Source organism: Haliotis cracherodii, unplaced genomic scaffold, assembly GCF_022045235.1.
Source record: "Haliotis cracherodii isolate W230 unplaced genomic scaffold, xgHalCrac1.p SCAF_16, whole genome shotgun sequence".
Classification (NCBI taxonomy): domain Eukaryota; kingdom Metazoa; phylum Mollusca; class Gastropoda; order Lepetellida; family Haliotidae; genus Haliotis; species Haliotis cracherodii.
Window position 1 is genome coordinate 21,968,722 of NW_027266271.1, and position 20,933 is coordinate 21,989,654.

Below are 20,933 nucleotides of genomic sequence, written 5' to 3' on the forward strand. Positions count from 1 at the left end.
ATGATGCAAAGTGCCAAGTAGGGGCTGTTGGAATCAAAAGGTTTGGGCACAGACCAGAGCCTGACGCTGATTTTGCACTTACCTTCACAGGCAGGGATGATTCTAGGGTTGGGCCTTCTGCTTTTAGTCCCTAAATTTGAAAAAAGGCCCACATTTTCAAATACAATGGGGCAATTTAACATTGTGCTGTATGGGCAAGTGTGGTTGTACCTCTGGAATATTTTCGATTTTCACATAAAGGGCCCATGTCAGAAAATTCCCAGAGTGAACCCTGCACAAGCTGTGATGTAGCATCTAGCATCTGAAAAAGTAGCTGGAACAAAAATTTCTGCCGACATTTGCATTGTCATTTGAAGATAATCAAAAATAGGTGATTAAAATTAAATTTTTCTGTTAATCGATGTTTGCAGGTTTCTGGAAAATTGTGAAGGAGGAAAGAGGAGGAGAAAATTTCTTACAATGAGTGTCATGAAAGACAAAGATGACTGTATGAAGACATTGGTATCAGCTTTGCAATGTACACTTGTGAAAGCACACATTGTTGGTCCAGAAGACCTTGACCTTAACTTCAAGGTGAAGGTTGGTAGTGGAGATGCAGATAGTTTTATGGATCTTGTTGGAAAAACGGGCCTACCAACTGTTAACACCAGTGGTAAGATAGTGATGGATTCTATCAAATGTGACTGTTGTCGTAAATTCTTCAAAAAGGTTGTCACTATGAAGTTTGTTTTTAGCGACAGCAGTGAAAATACCTGCAAAGACTGTGGTCCAGTGAGACGCAGTACAAGAAGAAGAACTAAAAAGTTATATGGTGAGAGGAATAGCATTGAAGTAAATGCTCAAAGAGACCAAGAAACATCTTTTATTCAAGATGAAAGAAGACAGATTAAAAACCCTCCTGAAGATTCAGATGCGGAATCATTTAGTGACTCCCTCAATGAAAACAGCTTACCTGAAGATACAGCTGCCCTTCATACATTCAAAGACATTGTATGTGAAATTTGTGATGGGTCATTTGGCGATGAGGCTGTATTTATCACTCATCTCATGAAGCACTCCGGTACCAACTCCTGCAAGTGTGCAGTATGTGGGGGCAAGTTTTCAAGCAAGTATGTCCTCAAGAAACACTTGAAGAAACATATTCCTGAAGAACAGAGGGCATACAAGTGTAATATCTGCAAAAAAGGCTTCACAGAAGCCTTTTGCTACAGAGAACATGTCAAGAATCATGCTCAGGTAAAGCCTTTCAAGTGCAAGGAATGTCAGAAGAGCTACTCCAGTTCAACAGCACTACGGCGACATATTCGTGAGCATGCAGTGGTGAAGGGTAGCAAGAAAACAAAGATGGACATTTTGGGCGAACAGACAGGGCAAGGAATAAGTTTGACTGACATAGTAAAAGTTGAAGAGGTGTCCTCAACACTTTCAACAGTTGAAAAGAGGTCAGAACAAGAACCAGAAACGAAAACTTTGAGTGACGATTGTGATGATGATGATTATGGTGATGAGGATGATGTGAACATTGACTGTGAACCCGGAGAAGGAGATGATGACTCACTTAGTCATCAGGGCAGCTACAGAAGTGAATCTGAAATTTCAAATGATAGTGCCCTTGATGAAAATCAGGAAAACAGGACACTGGCAAAGAAAAAACAGTATAAATGTGACATATGTGGAAAATCATTTCAAATCCATTCGGTGTTCCTGAGACATAAGAAGTTCCATAAAGCCGACCAAGAGGCAAACTTCAAGTGCAGAATCTGTTCCAAAGCTTTTGTGTCCGAGGTGCTCCTGGAGAAACACCAGAAACGCCACTCTGATGACCGTCCTTTTCCTTGTGATGTTTGTGGCAAATCTTTCTTCAGCAGACAAGTCATGGAAAAGCATTCGAGCCAGCATATTCCTAGAGACAGCTGGGAGTATGAATGTGAAGTCTGTAAGAAGAAGTTTTCCCACATCTCCTACTTCCGTGATCACAAGTGGACCCATGAGACACAGAAGCCCCACAAGTGTGACAAGTGTGGCAACAGATACGCCAACAGTCAGTCCTTACGAAGACATATCATGTCTCACAGCACTGGGGTGCACAAGTGCAGCGAGTGCAGCCAACGATTTGTCTTTGCTCATCGGCTCAAGGAACACATGTACAATCATAACGGCATCCTGCCCTTCAATTGTGAGATATGTGGCAAAGGATTCAAGTCGTACCAAGTGTTTAAGAAACATTCTAGAACTCATGTGACAGTTAAACCATTGGGCTGTGAGAATTGTTCAAAAAGGTTCTATACAAGAAATGATCTTGATATTCATATGAGAATTCATTCTGGTGAACGTCCTTTTCAGTGTGATGTCTGCGGCAGGACCTACACAACTAAAAACACTCTTCAGCATCATGCAGTGACTCATACTGAGGAATACAACGTCCTGAAAGCTTGTAAAGTTTGTGGAAAAGAATTTAGAGGTGATCGGGCACTGATTCGTCACGTCCAGACTCATAAGCCAGAGAAGAAGTTTGTCTGTGAACAGTGTGGTAAGAGGTTTCCAAATTCCAAGTCGTTATGGTCGCATAATCAAACTCATAAAGGCTACAAGCCTCATTCTTGTAAATACTGTGGTAAAAAGTTCCGTAGTAACACCCACTGCAGAAACCACATGAAAACACATACAGGAGAAGACCTTGTTCAATGTAATCTGTGTAACGACTGGTTCACTGATATCAAATATCTTCAGAAGGTGCATCCAAAATTTTGCAAGAGCAGAAAAGTCTATTGCAATGTCTGTGGGTTGGGTTTTCCCCACAACCAAGCGCTCCAAAGTCACGTGGGACTCCACACTGGAGAAAGACCCTATGGTTGTGACACATGTGGACGTGCCTTTGCAAAGGAATCCTCCCTAAACGAACACAAGAAGCGTCATCTCGAGGCTAAGTCTCACCTGTGTAAAACATGTGGTAAGGGTTTTAATCGTCCGGCTGATCTCAGGAAGCATGAAAACCGACACAGAGGGCCGATGAAGGCAGCACTGCCCAACAATATGAAGCCTGGTTATCCTGATCAGAAACTGATGGAATCAGGAACATCGAGTGAGTTCCTAACTCTGTCCGGGCCTGATACGGTTATTGAAGAGGTTCAGGACATCACTGATGTTGGCCATTTTCCTACAGAATCTAATACTATTGTCCTGGCAACTATTGATCCAAGTCAGATTGGTCCATCTCAGCATGGCCAGTATAACACTACCCAGATGCAGTACAGTGGGGTACCAGAGGTTGATGTGGCCCATTATCAGGACAGCCAGCAGAACTTGCAGCAGCAGCAGCAGCAGGACCATGGACAGATAGCTGCTGACCAGAATGTCATCATGCTGACCGTTGTTCAGAACATGTAGCAGATGAATCTACTTTTTTGTGTGTATTGTGTTAACCTCAAGAAATAATATCTTGTTATAGCCATAAGTTGTTGGTGGTAGTGAGGAAAGAATGTGGGCCCGTCCCACAAAGCGACCATAGGGCTAGGATGATCATAACTTCCATACTTTATCAGTGACTTACAACAGTCATAGCTCTAAGATGGCTTTGTGGAACAGGGACCAGAGCTTTAGACTGTGGTGAGTATTTAGTGGTCATGTGACCCGGGGACCATATAATCTGTGAAAATAATTACTTAGGTAAGACAAATGTATGCCATGGGCTCCATATTCCTTGGTCTCTGAGAGGTTATTTGTTCTATCATGGAGGGCATGGGGCTTACAGGTGTCGCAGTTGTCTAGGGCTTAAAAAATATAAGAATTGGTTTTCTGGCAGTGGTTTTTGAAAATATTGTGTGAGCTGGCAGGTTTTTTGTTTGTTTTTGTTTTTGTTCCAGCTAGTATGTAACCAAATAAATAGTTGTGTACAATCAACCTAGGAATGAGCCTCCCTCCATAGATGTATTCATTGATGAGTAAAATACTGGAATACAGTATTTGACTACCAGTGGATTTGGAATATTGAAGGATTTCTTTGTTTGCTTCTATAAAATGGAAATAAAAACGAAACGGGTGGCAAACTTTATGATGATGCGGGCTGTTTCTGAGAACCATGACAGTTATTTTTTTTTGCCAAAGGAACTGGAAGTTTCTGTGCAGAGTTGCATCCCTTGGGTTCGCCTGATAATGTTTCTAGGTTTGTCAGCACCATAGCTGTGTTCGTGGGTTTCACCGAAGTGGTAAACTCACTACAATACATATTGCAGTAGTCACAGAGTATGAATTAATCACAATGCATTTGTTACTGACAATACTCATCCCTCCTTTGTACTAATGGTAGAAGCAAGATAGCATTATGTTTGTTTGAACTTGTTTATTAACCATAATTCAAATATCAGAGGTTATGATCTTGATGATATAGCATTTATTCTTTAATATTATTTACAACTGGGTTTTTTTCTTGTATTAAAATCTATTTTATTATTGGATCTTGTTATATGGGTTAATCATGTTAATAGGAAGATCTGTACAGTACTAATATACAAGGCATACTACTGCTTATAATAAAGGTTTATTGCAGATAGCGTATGAATGGTACTCTTGTTTTGTTTTCCTTACATTCCCTGCTGTGCCATCAGAAGTTTTAATCCTGGGTGTGCTCCAGTTATGACCCTTGGTCTGTCTGCACTGTGATAATGTGTTCATCGTGTGGGAAACATTTGTATTTATAATTTATTCTACATTTTCTTGTGATTCATATACTACTATACTTCTGGTACATATACTATTCAAAACAAGTTAAAAGAACACCCACAAATGGAAGGCTGTGTTGCAATACCCACCAGCCATGACATAAACTATAGTCATATTAAAAAATCGGGTGTTCTTTAACTTCTTTTGAGTAGTATATATTGACAGCATACAGATTCACAGGCTAATAGGTTTGTTGAAGGATATGATTGTCATTAAATTTACTTTTCAAATAATGCATGACATCTGGATCAAACTTTCACAAACTAGTCCCATTCGGAACAAGATATTGTAATAGTGTATCAACTCCCTTTGAATCTTTGTAAGGCTCAACATGATAGTTTTAGATGACCAAAGGTTAAATCTTTAATGTTGTGTAATGACTGAAATAATCAGATTCTAGGATCATTGTTTGGGGTAAGAAAACCAAGTAGTTATTGGTTTTGTAAGTATATTTGAAGATCCGGGTTCGAATGGGTCTCAAGATTATTTCACTACAGCAACATTAATGGTGATCCTGTGCATAATGCATTGTCACAAGTCAGGCGAAGTGAAAGGTTGTTGCGGAGAGTCCTTGGATGGGTGACTGTGTTTGGCAGCTTGGCTCCTGAGAGTTATTAGGTCTTCTGTCCTGCCCCAAACTGAATTGCAGTAAGCACATGTGTCTTCATGGGCAAATGAAATATGCCTCTGTTCACCCAGCAGTGAATGGGTATCTAGTAGGATGACATAGTAATGTGGGTGATTGATCTTCTAGAGCTTCAGGCAGCTTGGATTGTGTATTCCTAGGGAGTTGAGAATGAGTGCTCACTGATCCATTGACCTGGGTAATACTTATGCAGAGCTTCAAGCTTTACAAGCAGACTGTTATAATTATAATGCATGTAAGTGTGGCTGCTTGTACTTGTTGCTTTCTGGATTTATTCCAGTTTTATGGTACCAGCCTACCGAGATGCCATGCCATAGTTTTACATGGATGCCACACTCCGGCAAAGTGTACTGAATCCGAGCTGACCAGTCCTTGTTCAGCCCCTTTATGCCAAGCACCTGTTAGAGTAACAGAAAGTAACATCTTTTGGTATGACATGGCCAAGGGATCAAACCACAGATGGACCGCCTCCGTGGTCTAGCGGTAGAGCATCTGCCCGGAGAGCGGAAAGACCACCAGAGTTCGATCCCCTGCCACGTCATATCAAAAAGATGTTAAAAGATGGTACTTGTTGTTACCCTGTCTGGTGCTCGGCATTAAGGGGCTAAAACAAGGACTGGTCGGCTCGGAGTCAGTTTACTGTGTCTGAGTGGGGTATTCATGTTAACTGTGACATGGTATCTCAGTGAGCTAGCACTATAAATCGGCATCAGTCCAGTCTAATACAAGCAGCCACACCCACACACACGTCGCTATACAAGTGCAATAATCTAGGACGCGACGTCAAACCCCATTTCACCTCACCTCACCTCAAACCACAGATCTTCCACACACCAGGCAGACACTTTAACCACTGGACCACGGAAGCAGTCAGGAGTATTAACACCCAACTCATAACTTTGCTTGTAGCTGCAATGCTTTACCAGTTGATGCATTACGCTTGTCAGTCACATTGTTTTGAGTCTACTTGCACAAATAATCTGCACACAACATGCATCACTGCAGACTTTTCTCCCACAACAATCTGACATGTCATGATATACAGGTACGAACCTGTAACTAAAGTGCTGTTCAAAGTGGCATTAAACCAAAGACACTTCACGCTTCATTCTCGATCTCCTGCAAAATCATTTACAGTATATTATTAGTTGAATAAATAGGCTTTAAACAGCTAATTTTATTTGACTGTAAATAGGGATTATTGACTTCGTATCACAAACGTCATATTAGGAATTAAAATGCATTATGTGAGCTTATATATTTCTTAATTCTAATATATACTACTCAAAAGAAGTTAAAGAACACCAAATTCTTCCATATTACTAGAGTACATTTGTCATGCCATAACAGATTAACTACAGTAATAGGAAAGAATAAGGTGTTCTTTAATGTTTTAGTAGTATATATCTACCACATGGAAACAAACGAGGGTAATAATCTATTTATCACGTCATTCTTAAAATAAGTTAAAGCTGTATTTTTGCCCCAAAAGGTAGCCTTAAAAATCACACAACTACAATGCCTGTGAGTGCCCTTTTATTATAGAGTGACAAATTATTTGCAACCACGTTTGTTTACATCACCACTCATATTAGCAGGAAACCTCTAAACATTTTGGAATGGGCATCGCATCGATATATTGAGCTTAATGAAAGTAGTGATCTTATTTCTACATTTATTAGATTGTTACGCAACGTTTAGCAAATTGGTTCACCGCAATAGCACTATCCGTCATATTATAATATAGTCTTATCTTTAACCTACAATGATCAGTAGAGCTTGGGGATCAATTCATTTTATGACTCTCCATAGGCGATCAAGAATGGATGGAGCAGTTGTACATGGTGAAACTAGTCTATATACAAGACTGCTAAATGGCAGTGTACGGTAATCATTAAGGAGATCAAGATGTTTTCAGATTTGCAGGTCTCTTGAGTATTTGATGCCCAGACATTTCATTTGGAACGGACAGCGTTGATAATGTGAGCACAGATCATTGTAGTTTTGGTTTGGTGTTGCACAGATCATGAGGAAAAGCAGTGTTAAAAATTAGCACTAGTCCTACAGTCTTTGCCAAACTGACCAAAAGTTAAGGTATAAGGACAAGTAGAAATTTGCCTTTTTTAAGGGTTTTGCTATGTTGTCATAAGGACCAGCGACAAAACATGTTAATATCTCAAAGTAAACACAATTTATGGATAACAACTTCTTTAATACTGTAAAAAGAGATGTTTCGGTATAGATCCTTATATCCTTGAAATTTTCAAAGTGGCATCAATCTCACTCATGAGGGGGGGTTGGGTAGCCTAGCGGTTAAAGCGTTTGCTCTTTACGCTGAAGACCCGGGTTCAATTCCTGACATGGGTACAATGTGTGAAGCCCATTTCTGGTGTACCCCGCCGTGATATTGCTGGAATATTGCTCAAAGCAGCATAAAACCTTAAACACTCTCTATCAGCGAGGTGGTAAAAGTATTCACTCATCACACAGACCCAGGTTTGATGCCCAGGATGGTAACAATTTAAGATGCTTCTTTCTGATGCTTCAGAAAACTGTTCTTCAAATGGAATTGTTGGAATGAAGCTTCAAGTTCATTTGTCCAGTGGTTTGTGAGGTGATGATATTTAGAGTTCGAAGGTCAAATCTTAAAATATCTGTTAAAAACAGAACCCCACCACTACCTACCCATATACCAAATTTCATTACATTTTGAAACATGGACTGCTTGATAAATTTCATTGTATCCCAATTGCACAGACTAAGGCTCATGATGTCAATCACTAGATTGTCTTACAGCTTTCAGCGTTTAACAACAAACAAATCAACACATGTAGATCTACCAAGTTTTATTCCATTTTGAACATAAATTACTTACTAATGCCCGTAAATGTGGTAATCAGATTCAAACCCCTTGAACAATTTCAGTTTTCAACAGTGGTGAGAACAAGTACTGTAAATCTTGAAATTAATGCGTCTCCAAATTAATACGACTGCTGAGATCCGGGATAGAATAGATCTTCAACAACCCATGCTTGTTGTAAGAGGCGACTATGCTTGTCGTAAGAGGCAACTAATGAGATCGGGTGGTCAGGCTCACTGGATTGTCTGGTCCAGACTTGATTATTTACAGACCGTCGTCATATAGCTGAAATATCGCTGATTGAGCGTTAAACAACAAACCAACCAATGACTGTGAGAGAGGCTGGAGACCGTTGCAAGATTCTCACCACCAGGAACAATATCACCAGGAACTGTGACCTTCAACTGACCTCTGTGGGACAGGCTGGAGACTGTTGCAAGATTCTCACCAGCAGGAACAATATCACCGGAAACTGTGACCTTCAGCTGACCCCTGTGCAGTCCGGTCACCAAATGCTGCATATCTGCCTCGGAACCATCTGGTTTCATCTTTTCTTTAATAACATTAATATGACTGGATGACTCTTGATGACAGTGGCCTGGTCCAGTTCATGGTCGGTAAAGATGCCCTCTTGTAGTGGTTCTTTCGGCTTCATTTCTGGTCCAAGCGTATACCTCTGAAGTGTTCCTTTACCTCCTGCATGCCGTTTCTCGTGTTTCCGCAGTTCCGTACCCCTCTTGAAGCCTTTCCCACAGATGGAGCACTTGTAGTCAAGTTCTTCAAAGTGACGTTTCAAATGATCCGTCAGATTTCGTTGCTTAGAAAATGCCTTTCCACACTTGACACAATCGAATGGACGTTCACCAGTGTGCAAACCTGCATGACTTTGCAGAGTAATCCCATCTTTAAAAACTCTGTTACATGTCTGACAAATGTGCTGTTTCATAGCCTTGCAGTACCTTGGATGTTGGTTTTTCAGGTATGAAGCATTAATAAACCAGTCCCTACATTCCTTACATTGAAGCAAGTTCTCACCAGTGTGGATTTTTCTGTGGTTCTTCATGTGCCACACATTTCGATACTTTCGCCCACAGATGTCACACATGTGAGGGCGGTAGTCTTGATGAGAGTCCCTATGGCTGTCCAGGCTCCTCTTTGTTAAGAAACACTTGCCACACACATCACACATGTGAGACTTGGCTTCCGTGTGGACATGCATGTGTTTTTCCAGGCTTAACAAATTGGATAACACTTTACCACAAACACTACACTTTTGTTTTTCTTTTTCGGAGTAGGTACAATTTGTATCAGCGTGCCTATCAAAATGTGCCTGGGAGGAAAACGTTTCACCACAGACATGACACTGGTAAGATTTCTGTGCAATTTGAACCCCATGAACCTTCTTCTGATGGATTTGAAGATGTCTCAAACATGAGTATTTGGCATCACAGACTTCACATTTCATATCTTTGTTTTTTAACCTAGTCTTGAATTTTCTTCTCCTTTTAGCCTTTTTTTCATTTTTAGAAGAATTCTGTTTGATATGGTTCTGTCCAAAGTCATGACCCACATTAAGAGTTTCTGTCGTTACACAGACTACAGCCGATTCATCTTTTCCACAATCTGTTCCACACATCTGTTGGTTATCTTGGACAAGTTCCCCATCGTGCAATCTCTCATGGCCATTATGGAGACTATTTCCACATGCTTGCGATTCCTTGTGCTTTTCAAGTGTTGATGGTGAGGGCGATGGCAAGATCATACTGCAGATATTACATTTATACATCAAATCCTTTGAAGGAACTTCATGATGCTTCAAACAGACATCCCTGGTCTCCCCTTCACCGCACACTAAATCCTTAAAAACTCTTGTCTTTTTATGGGTCTCTTGGTGCATTTTCAAACAGTTGATTGTTTTGTAGAATTTGTCACATACATTACAGCAAGACATTCCCTGCACTGGTTTATAATCGCTACCACCAGACCTGTGCCTATACAGAACTCCTGACTTTCTTGTAGTCTGAAACCCACCACTCTCTTGCTCTAACTTAACACAAACAGTTTCTGTTCCAACATTTTCTGAACATGGCATAATTTCTTTCTTCACTGAAACTGTACACATTTCTTCCAGAGCGGCATTGTCTGTGTGCTCATGCCTGTTACTGGGCAAAGATTGGAGTCTCTCAACATTTACCAAGTTTCTTTCGGGAGGGATTTGCCCACTGAGAGGTGTATCAAGGCCTGTGTTTATTTTGGCAGGGTTTTCCCCACTGAGAGGTGTATCAAGGCCTGTGTTTCTTTTGGCAGGGATTTGCCCACTCAGAGGTGTATCAAGGCCAGTGTTTATTTTGGGAGGGTTTTCCCCAATGAGAGGTGTATCAAGGCCTGTGTTTATTTTGGGAGGGTTTTCCCCAATGAGAGGTGTATCAAGGCCTGTGTTTATTTTGAGAGGTTTTTCGCTTAAGAGAGATATATCAAGGCCTGTGTTTATTTTGGGAGGGTTTTCCCCACTGAGAGGTGTATCAAGGCCTGTGTTTATTTTGACAGAATTTTCCCCACTAAGAGGTGTATCAAGGCCTGTGTGTATTTTGGCATGGTTTTCCCAACTCAAAGCAGTAGGGACTTCACCACTGACAGTAGGGATATTCTCACGGAGAAGTATCATGTTTTCCCCATTCAGAGATGCATCAAGGCCTATGTTTCTCCTCCTGTTTGACATATTGTATGCCCGTCTGTCAGAGTAGCTGTGGTTCTCCATGTGCTTCCTGAGATGAGCCCGAGTGATGTGACTTACCTCACACACAGGACACTGGTGCTGTTCCTGCCTATGACTTGTGTGTGTTCCACGTAGCTCCTTCCTTTCAAATCCTTGGCCACAACGGGACGAGGTCAAGACCCGCTGCCTCAAGACAGATCTCATTTTGTTTCTTGATGTGTTAGTTGACCTCGTGACAGTTTGGTTACATGGAACAGGTTCACTATCAGCATGGGGGGACAGATCATGATCTGCGAGGTTGGGTTTATCAGTACACTCTGCGACATAGGACTTCATATGCTGAGGTAGATTCCTTCCGTGTTCGAATAACTGGTCACCTGCCCAGTGGAGCTCAGGATTGCCGTGTTGACCATTCATGTGAGCATTAACCAAAGTAACACTTTTGAATGTAAGTTGCTTGTCTCCGTCACAGCTTCCCGAGGCCTTGTCACTCTTGTGAAGCTGGAATCTGTCTGACAAACGAATCTTCCTAGCCTTGTTCCCTGATTGGGATTCTACGTTATGTACACAAAATTCTGACTGCTTCTCAAATTGCCTGGAATTTGGCTTGTCCGTTTTAGTACTACTCTTGTCAACCTCTATGTTGGAGATCATCTTCACTGGGTCACTGGGTTTACACACAGTTGAGGATTTGAGTTCCTGCTCTGCACTGTCCAGAGTGCAACACTGACACTTATCATCCTGATTTGTCAACTTTAATACTAGACTTACTTCACCAATTCTTTCGTCAACAGTTTTACCACACTGTCCACAATTCTTGTGGATTTTGTTTTCCGTGATCATTCCAGTCACAGTGGAACACTTGAGACAGCTTGTTTGGAGTAAATCCGAACCAGCTTGTGATGCAGCAGCTGCATCTAGGCCAAGACGGAGCTGTACGTTGAGGTTACCATCCTCAACCCTGAATGCTGTCAAGGTACACTGCAAAGCATATTCAAGGGTACCTAGAAGTGAATATGTTGAGGACTACATTTTGATGCTGTTAATCTCATACATATCCTTTTCTAAAGTCTACCTTGTTTACCAGATTGTATTTTTCAGTAATTCTTTCATAACCTTGAAGTTTACTGGATGTTTAACTTCGTGTAAATATTTCTTGCAAGTTGTAGGTGTCTGCATGGTCCCAGCCTTCCCTGATGTCTGAAAAACAAAATCACAATTCAAAACATTTTATCATTTAAAATGTCGTATACAAAACTAAACGAAAGCAAATTTGTTCATGTGGAACAGCAACATATATTTTTTCACCCAAAACCGTCACACAGACAAGTTTGTGTGTTGTCTAATGGCCACACTCAATAATCCAGCTATATGATGGTGGGCTGTAAATAATCAAGTTTTGGCCAGACAATCCAGTGATTGACAAAATGAGCATCGATCAAGGCAATTGGGACAAGCATTGGTTGCTGAAGACCCAGACATGTACAGGGCAAAGACAATGCTGCTATGAGTTTGGTGATACTTTCCCTCTGGAGACCTGACACACCAGGAAGCTGGAGAGGTCCCCCCCTATCTTCCCGAGGCAAGGGAGTTAACTGACTATAAAAGTTCAGTTCCACCATTGCCGAACTAGGCTGGTATTATGGAGTTACATTTTGGCTTGACTTACAAGTCTATGCATAGTCCAATCAAAATCTCGCAACAAAATCCAAATCCAGTTGGTAAACTGTCATGCAGATTTCGGTTGATTGCAGGATTTGCAAAGAATGTGCACCGCCAACTCGTTGTCAACAGATATTTTTCATGTTTTTAATCAAGGTGCTCACGTGATTTGATGCACTTCACGATGTAAGACCCATTTTATCACAAAAAACACCTTAGATTAGATCGTCTTGACTGGGCGCTGCCATTTTGTTTGAAGCAAATGCAAGTGATACGAGAGGTGGAATCTGATTGGTCCAAAGGAGAGGCTTAGAAGGGACATAACTCCAGTAATAGCCAATGGTGGCGCAATGATCGAGCCAGGAATTCCAGCCTAGTAGGCAAGGGTGGAAACTGGACTTTTAAAGTCAGTTAATTCCCTTGCCTCGGGAAGATTAGGTCCCCAGGGCTGTGTTAAAGTATGGGAGTTGTGATTGTCATAGCACTTTTGTGGAACAAGACACAGGACTCTACTGCTTGTCAAATGAGGTGACTGACTGCATCATATCCAACAACATAATCTGAAACACAATTTGGTCCAGACTTGATTATTTACCGATCGTTACAATAAAAGCTTGAATATTGTTGACTGTGATGTCAACAACAAGCATAAAACATGAATCAAATGTGATGGCTTCTTGCAATTAACTATTGCATAATGTTCCTGATAAGTTAAAGTGGAGTGAGTGAGTGGGGTTCAATGCTGCTTTGAACAGTATTCCAGTTATATCACGGCATGTCATCCTAATGAGGGAGGAAAGTCATTGTTTGTTAAATAAATGTATGGTGAATAAAGAAGACGTGTTTGTTTACCAATACTATATTTGATTGTTTTTGCCAACAAAACCGGTGCCAGTTATGCCAATCTGTTTCATTTTAGCCTGGCAAAATTTTTATGCCATTTTGACATGGGGCCGGAACCGCCTGATCCCCTCATATAGTGACAGACACACCAGCAAGCTGGCAGATACTGTAACCATGGTAACTACTCCTTATTCATGACCAAGGTTTGCCCTGACGTGACGCAATCTAAGGAGAATATAGTATACACACTATTATTTCTACATTGCAGATCATTCAGACTGTCAAAATCAAATAATGGCACTTTCCTGTCAGAACATTGAAATTTGAAACGGATATAGCCTTTGACAATGAAATACAACCAATATCAGCTGTGTCTTATGTTGGAAATCCTAATGTCTAAAAGTGGAACAGCCCTATATACTGGTTGCAGCCAATCTGAATGAATCAGTTGCCTGGCAGGGTGGATGTATTTCCTGTCATTAGGAAGGATACATCAATAAGTATTTTGTTAAATGACCCCCTTTGAAAGACATATATATATGACTCCCTGTATTACAGCTAAGGCATGAAAATGAGCCCCAGTTTTAAGGGGCAAGGGCAAACCCTGCATGACATACCGTAAATCCTTGACTATATGCCTGCTTTAAATAAACGGAATAAACACCACGTCCAACGACCCTCTGCCTTGCATAAGTGCTGTTTAGTATTTTATCCTACAAAATTTAGTTACGTAATGCACCCTTTTCCTACCAATTCATTTAATATATGAAAAAACATACACCGTATACACACCGTATATGAGTTTGAATTACAGAATGTGAAAAAAACAAAAGCGTTTGATGTTAAAATGTCTTGAGGAAAAAGAGAAACGCCTTTCATAAACGCCTGGTCCAAAATAACTAGATCTCTACGCCAGGTGTTTATTGAAGGATTGATGTTCGCGGTACCTTGCTACCACATCGGACAGGGAAAGAACGGACATGGCTGAATCTGACACACACAGTAAACACCCCACAAATAAAGGGATGTGATCAAAGAACGGAACATGAGAAACAATTCACCTGTTATGCCAATTTTTGCTTCTTCATCACGCCACAGTGACAGTCTGGCGTGATGAGATTGATATCTGCCTACACATCGCACTGCATGGGTATTGCCTTCCTTCCTTGTAGAAACATACCCTGATTTACAGTCTTATCAATCGTGTTGGTCACTGATAAAGGTGAATTTCAAAACTTGCAGTGTAATTTCGAGGGAGGATTTGGTTGAACAGCAGACCTCACAGCATCAACACGGCGCTGTCATGTGAGAAAGTGTCTGGGTCAGGGAGCGTCCGCCCGGACTATTCCTAAGCCTTCGAAGGGTGAGAAAGTGTCCGCCCGGACAATCTCTCACTGTTTGCCTCACTGGATATTACAAGTTGGTATTAGATGGAAACTGTATTGCTTAGCGAAAATATTCTTCATTTCTGTTTATTCTACTCCTCTCCAAATCCAAATAACTTGAGGTGACATGTATACGTCTTTTCTTCAGACATCGCCACAATTTAAGAGATTGGAAAAACATAATTATTAAAGCAGTAGATTCTCTTTTTTCATCAACATGAATTATTGAATTGAAATTGTTTAACTTATTTGCGTATTAAGATATGAAAAATACAAACTGCTTGGCAAAAGAAAAAAAATACACCCATGTGTGTGGTATCTATCGTCGGTGTGAGAAATACAATCCCCCTACGACACCAACTACTTTGATCTATAGCTACGCTTCCGTACAGTTTGAATAATTAAGTTTTTATGCTGTAAAAAAATAGAATATTAATTGGGCACTTTATTGATCATGTGGCTCAAGTTCCGTCTTGCTTGCTCATTATGTTATAATTTGGTAACACAACGGATCGCTCCTTATATGAAAGTGGGCAAAGATAAGCTCCCCTTTTCGCAAACACCTGATATCATCACAGTTTGATAGTGATTCATAAACACATATTCACGATAAAGAGAGAACAGTACAATCGATTGTGGTTTTAGCTGATAATTTTTTATGAATATGGAAAGGGTTTTCTTGCTCATATTAAAACCTACATATTCATTCATATGTTTTGCTTTTCAGATTGATGATTTATCCATTCACAAATGCTTTAACCGACAGAAGAATAATGTGGAATGGAACATGGAGAATCGCAATTGGCTGTAGCCAGGGTGTTCAGTGTGTGCCTTAACCAGACTTAGGTATCAGTACTAACACCATGGTTACGTTGGTATGTCACGTGACCGATGCCATGCCCAGGGCCGATTCAGATGGCCATGACACTTAGCGACAAAGGCTGTTGAGTATGGTTTTACGCCGCTTTTAGAAATAGTCCTGCAATATCACGACGGAGGACACCAGACATGGGCTTCACACATTGTACCTATGTCGGGATTCGAACCCGGGTCTTCGGCCTGACGAGCGAACGCTTTAACCACTAGGCTACCCGACCGCCCCGACAAAGGCTAATAGACAACAGCAGCCACGAAGCAGGACTTAAAGCATGACGGATATGTCAGAGGAGTCATTTTGACGCAACAACATCGTCAACTGCGATCAGTGGTGCCAAGCACGTTGAGTATGGCCTTACCTGCGATGAAAACCTCATTTATGCAGCATTTGCGAGCTGATGGGGAAGCCAGGGTGTACCAACATTGATATGAACGTTTTAACCCATCTGCTTACGGGAGATCGACAGTTTTGGCGGTGGCGGGGTAAAGATGTGGGAGGTAGTCTTTAACACTGGTGGAACAAACCCGGTGCAAAGACAAGGCCCAATGCTATTTAGATGATATCCTTCAGTAACAAGTTGTTTCTATTTTGATCCATGTTAACCTGATCTTTCAACAAGACAACGCTAGACCGCATACAGAACATGGAACAGCGGAACAACAGTGTACAGGTCCTCCCATGGCCTCTAAATCACCAATCCCGGTTCGCCCCGATTATATTTTTAGGTTTGTCAGCACCATACCCGTGCTCGTGGGTTTCACCTAAGTGGTAAACGTCTGAGACCTGCATCACTTCGGGCTTTCCTCCCACATTAAGCAGACACGCCGCGAAATAACTGTATCATTATAAAGCGGCGTTAAACCCAACTTACTCACTCACTCACTCTAAAAACCCAGATTTGAACCAAGTAGAACATCCATGGGACATCCCCGAAAATTCTTGAAACAAATAATTATGCTTCAGGCTCTTGAAAACAAAACAAATAGCCTGCTACAATGATTACATTGTTACGAGGTGTAGTTCTTGAAAAAAATCAGGTTCAGGGCCCCGTTCCACAAAGCGATCTTAGAGCTAAGTTGGTCGTAACTCCCATTCTTTAACACTGACTTGCGACAGTCGTAGCACTAAGATCGCTTTGTGGAACGGATCCCAGATTTCTAATAAAATATATATATATCTGGTTTTGTAGCTTCATATGTCGCTTGTGTCGTTCATATAATTATGTCTACAAATATTCCCTATGCGGTTTTTTAATTTTTTTTATATCATTGTTAAACAAGGAGGATGTACCGTGCTTCCGCACACTTCATATGTATTTATATGCTCGTGGTCATTGTTGATCATATTATAACACTGCAGGGAGAATAAACCATGAGGTGGTTAATTCTCCCTGCTGTGTTTTATTGTACCATACACAATGACCACGAATCGTTTATTCATAATATGACATATCAATATTAATTTATGTATAGCCGCTTTGAGGATGTTGATAAAATGTGAACGTGGTATTTCCCGCATTTTCACAAGTCAAATATCTATACCTTTTCTCCTGATACCGAGTGTCATATCCTGATTGTCATAACCTGATTGACATATCCTGATTGACATATCCTGATTGACATATCTCTCCCACTTTTGGGTGTGACGAAACACCAGAAATGAGGAAAGAGCTATGATAGTTCACTGATTAGATAACTTTCCTTCTGTCGATACTTTTGGTTACAAATATGGGTAGAAATCATACAACGTGCAATTCACTCATGGAATTTATTTTAGAAATCCCAACCGCCTCCGTGGCGTAGTGGATAGGGCGTTTGTCCAAAGAGGGCGGTGATAGGATGCCGAGCAGCGTAATACCAAAAAACGTCAAAAGATGGTACTTGTTGTTACCCTGCCTGACGCTCGACTTTTAGGGGATAAAACAAGGACTTGACCGCTCGGAGTCGGTATTATATGTTTTCGAGAGGCGTATCCATGTTAAATTTATTTCACCTCAAGTGAAAATCCGATGTAAGCACAAGGCCGTAGTTAATTTTTTGACAACATTCTGGCCCATAACAAGAAAATAATTATTTAAAGGGGCACTGATCTAACGCAATTCCCCGGGACTGGTTGTTGCCTTTGTTATTGTTTTTTCCCAGTGAGTACCCGGATGTATAGCAGAAATCTAGACTAGTTCGCGACCTCTGCTGCGCCTTTCGTAAGCGCATTAGTCACGTTTATGGATACCGGTAGTAATAAGGGCGTATGGTCACATTGATCAACAAAATGAAATACAGTTTTCGAGATAATAAGGAAATGTAGGTATCTTTGGGGGTAGCATCGGTAATGGTGACGAAGTTTTGATAAGTCACTTGCTTGGTAATTTTGCGATTTTCGTTTACACTATTTTTACTTGCAACACGAAGTAAATATTTCACCTAAGCATTGCTTTTTTATAGTGTGTATATTTTTTTACTGTCAAAATGTGTAACATATTTATTAAACGTCTAAATATTTTACAAAGTGACTGAAAAACATTTCGTTGAAAAGTACATGTCTATGTTGTTTGGCTTCTAATCCTACATAATAATCTGTTGTGATTTTTGTAGGCCCTGTTGATCGTCTTAATCAATCTGGACAGATTTCTTAGTCAAAATGGCTGAAATTTTTACACATATTTTTATAAATTGCCTGAGAGAATCAAATTTTACAAATTGACGGTAATATATACACGCTTACAAAGGAAAAGACCGGAGAAAACAACGTCTATCGCGCATTGAAGAATTTCCCAACCAAGACATAGAGAAACAAGAACGAATCGGTTCAAATGAAGGAGAACAAAATGCAAATACCATAATTACAACCCACCAAATTTATGTGTATAAATTTTAGGCAGCTTCCTTGTTCGAGGAATGTATCCGTGAATATCCACACAAAGGAACAATATCCCACTCGTCTGCAGCTGTACAAAGAAACGTATTCGATGTCACGTGTCTCTGTAACAATCAACTATTTTAAAAAATATATATCGTTTCGGGATATTATAACCCGTGTTCGTTTCTCAACTGATCACTTGGATTGTTTCAGGTGTTTCACATAGGTGTCAAGTCTTCAAGGGTCGGCTGAGAAAGCCCACGTGACAACTATTTTCATAACGTTCACGGTTCCATTGAGTGACAGATAACAATGATCAATCAATCAACGTATTATCAGTTATCCCTTTGAACAAAGTATGTTGTTTTAACATCGGCACTTCACGCCATGATATGAGTGTATTCCCTTTGTTTTAGTAAACCTAGACATGTAAACACTCACTTTTGACATATCCACTGTGCAAGATAACAGTGATTAATCAATCAACGTATTTTCTGTTAATCCTTTGATGGCCAGGAACGATCCGTTGATATACAAAAAAAGTAAATGAACTGATCATTCATCTCTTGCTTGGCTGCCACGTGCATATTACATAACACACATTTCACCTCACTTCCAACCTGGATTTAGATTGAATAATTACCCCAGACACAATAAATGCCAAATGGGAACCTTTGTCAGGTAATCTAAGTGGTGCTACCACTAATTGTACCTGTAATAAATTCATTAACTGAGCATCAAGGGAATGACGACAAATACACAAGTGTAGGGTTAGACGAGAAAACGTGGATGACAAGGGAGTAGTAATCGTATTATCGACGCAATCCAAAACCCGAAAATTCTTTCACTGCATGGATACTCTTTTTAGTATTAAACTAAATGCGTAAAACAAATATTGCCTTCAGCCTTCAAGTTCATTTAGCTGTCCTTGCAGACAGTAGCCCAGTCTCTGGTCACGCTCAGTTGCGTTGCGTATCATCCGGGTACTCACGGGGAAAAAAACAATAACAAAGGCAGCAACCAGTCCGGGGAATTGTGTTAGATCAGTGCCCCTTTAAGATAACCAAAAGAAAACAAAAGACACTTTAAATAATTTTACAATGCATGTAGCGTATTTCAAGTTAAATTACCCTCCAAGCCCCCACTGGCCTTTTTCACGAAGGTATTACAAGTCCAATCATGAGCTGAGGTTGGCGCCGTGCAAGGTCAATGAATTACGACCACCGCTGTCCCAGTTATTAACGGTATACATTGTTAATAAACGAACGAGTTGCCTCCCCTGTATAAATCATGGCGAATCTTTCCAAGCAATTTACGAAAATCACAATATCAGGAATCACGAAGAATGCACCACGGTGCACCACTGAATAACCATTGTATATTTGGAGGAATGTGTTAGGAGTAAGTACTTGGTATAGATGGTGATAGAGACTATAGTTATCAATAATATATTCAATGACATACTTTAGAAATATGTTCCTTTTCAAGGAAAATTCTAAAGTCTCACTGACGAGCTCACACGAAAGGTACTTCTCGACAAGAGCCCTTCATAAATATCGTAATTGATCACAGTTCACGCTTTGCCGACAGGTACCAGGCGTGACGTGACCGTCAAAGCTTCTTTAATATCTATAGCCCTTTAATCCGCAATCTGTTAATGCTAAATCTACTTAACAGCTGATCAAAATCGTATCGATCTTAACGTTAGGTCATCGTTACTATCAAACCTAGGCCCCAAACATATTGTTTCAATCTTTTGGGTTATGGATGATCTGGCTTAGGCCTATTATGATATTTTCATTTATTACATTTTCGTGATTTTGTGTCTGTGACAGTGTATTCAGCTATAGGATCTAATCTTTTTAGTCCTCTTATCCATACAATGCCAAAATATAGTAAAATCCTTAAATGATTAAATTCTACTAATCCTTATGATGCCTTAACTATTGGGCAGTTTGGCAAAGACTATAGAACCAGTGTCAATTTCTACCACTCAAGTATAAACAAATGATAAATGAGTGTAGGTTTTTCAACATCTAAAAAATCGGCTGTCAGTTTGGCTCTAAACATGTCAAAGGTGGAGGTCTTTGACCATAATGGTACACGACTAGCTGATCATGCCACATGTAAGCAAGTGCAGGAGAAAATGGTCTCATGTAATAATTGTAACCCATAGTCTGTCTTACAGACCCTGAATCAAATATATCAAATACAGCCCATGCAAGTCTATAATGTTTGGCAAGTCTAGATCACTGCAGTATCTGAAAAAAAGAGTCTCTGGGTTCCTTTTTATTATATTTTTATTAAGATAATTGAACAACTTTTTTTTCAGAGACTATAGATGTTAGTCTAGGTAACCAAGTTTTTTT

At 40.4% G+C, this 20,933-nt stretch overlaps 1 protein-coding gene and 1 pseudogene across 1 annotated transcript; one reads left to right on the forward strand and one right to left on the reverse strand.

The window, feature by feature from the left end:
* The first annotated feature begins 381 nt into the window (after window positions 1-381).
* On the forward strand, window positions 382-4,550 carry LOC139463934 (zinc finger protein 728-like). The gene has a single exon (XM_071245382.1). The coding sequence runs from the start codon at window positions 460-462 to the stop codon at window positions 3,385-3,387; it is 2,928 nt and encodes a 975-aa protein (XP_071101483.1). The 5' UTR covers window positions 382-459; the 3' UTR covers window positions 3,388-4,550.
* Window positions 4,551-8,252: 3,702 nt separating this feature from the next.
* LOC139463933 (uncharacterized) lies at window positions 8,253-14,721 on the reverse strand (annotated as a pseudogene).
* Window positions 14,722-20,933: the final 6,212 nt, after the last annotated feature.

Excerpts from the sequence above, each read along its gene's own strand:
- LOC139463934 (XM_071245382.1), top strand. The coding sequence starts at position 460 with ATGAGTGTCATGAAAGACAAAGATGACTGTATGAAGACATTGGTATCA.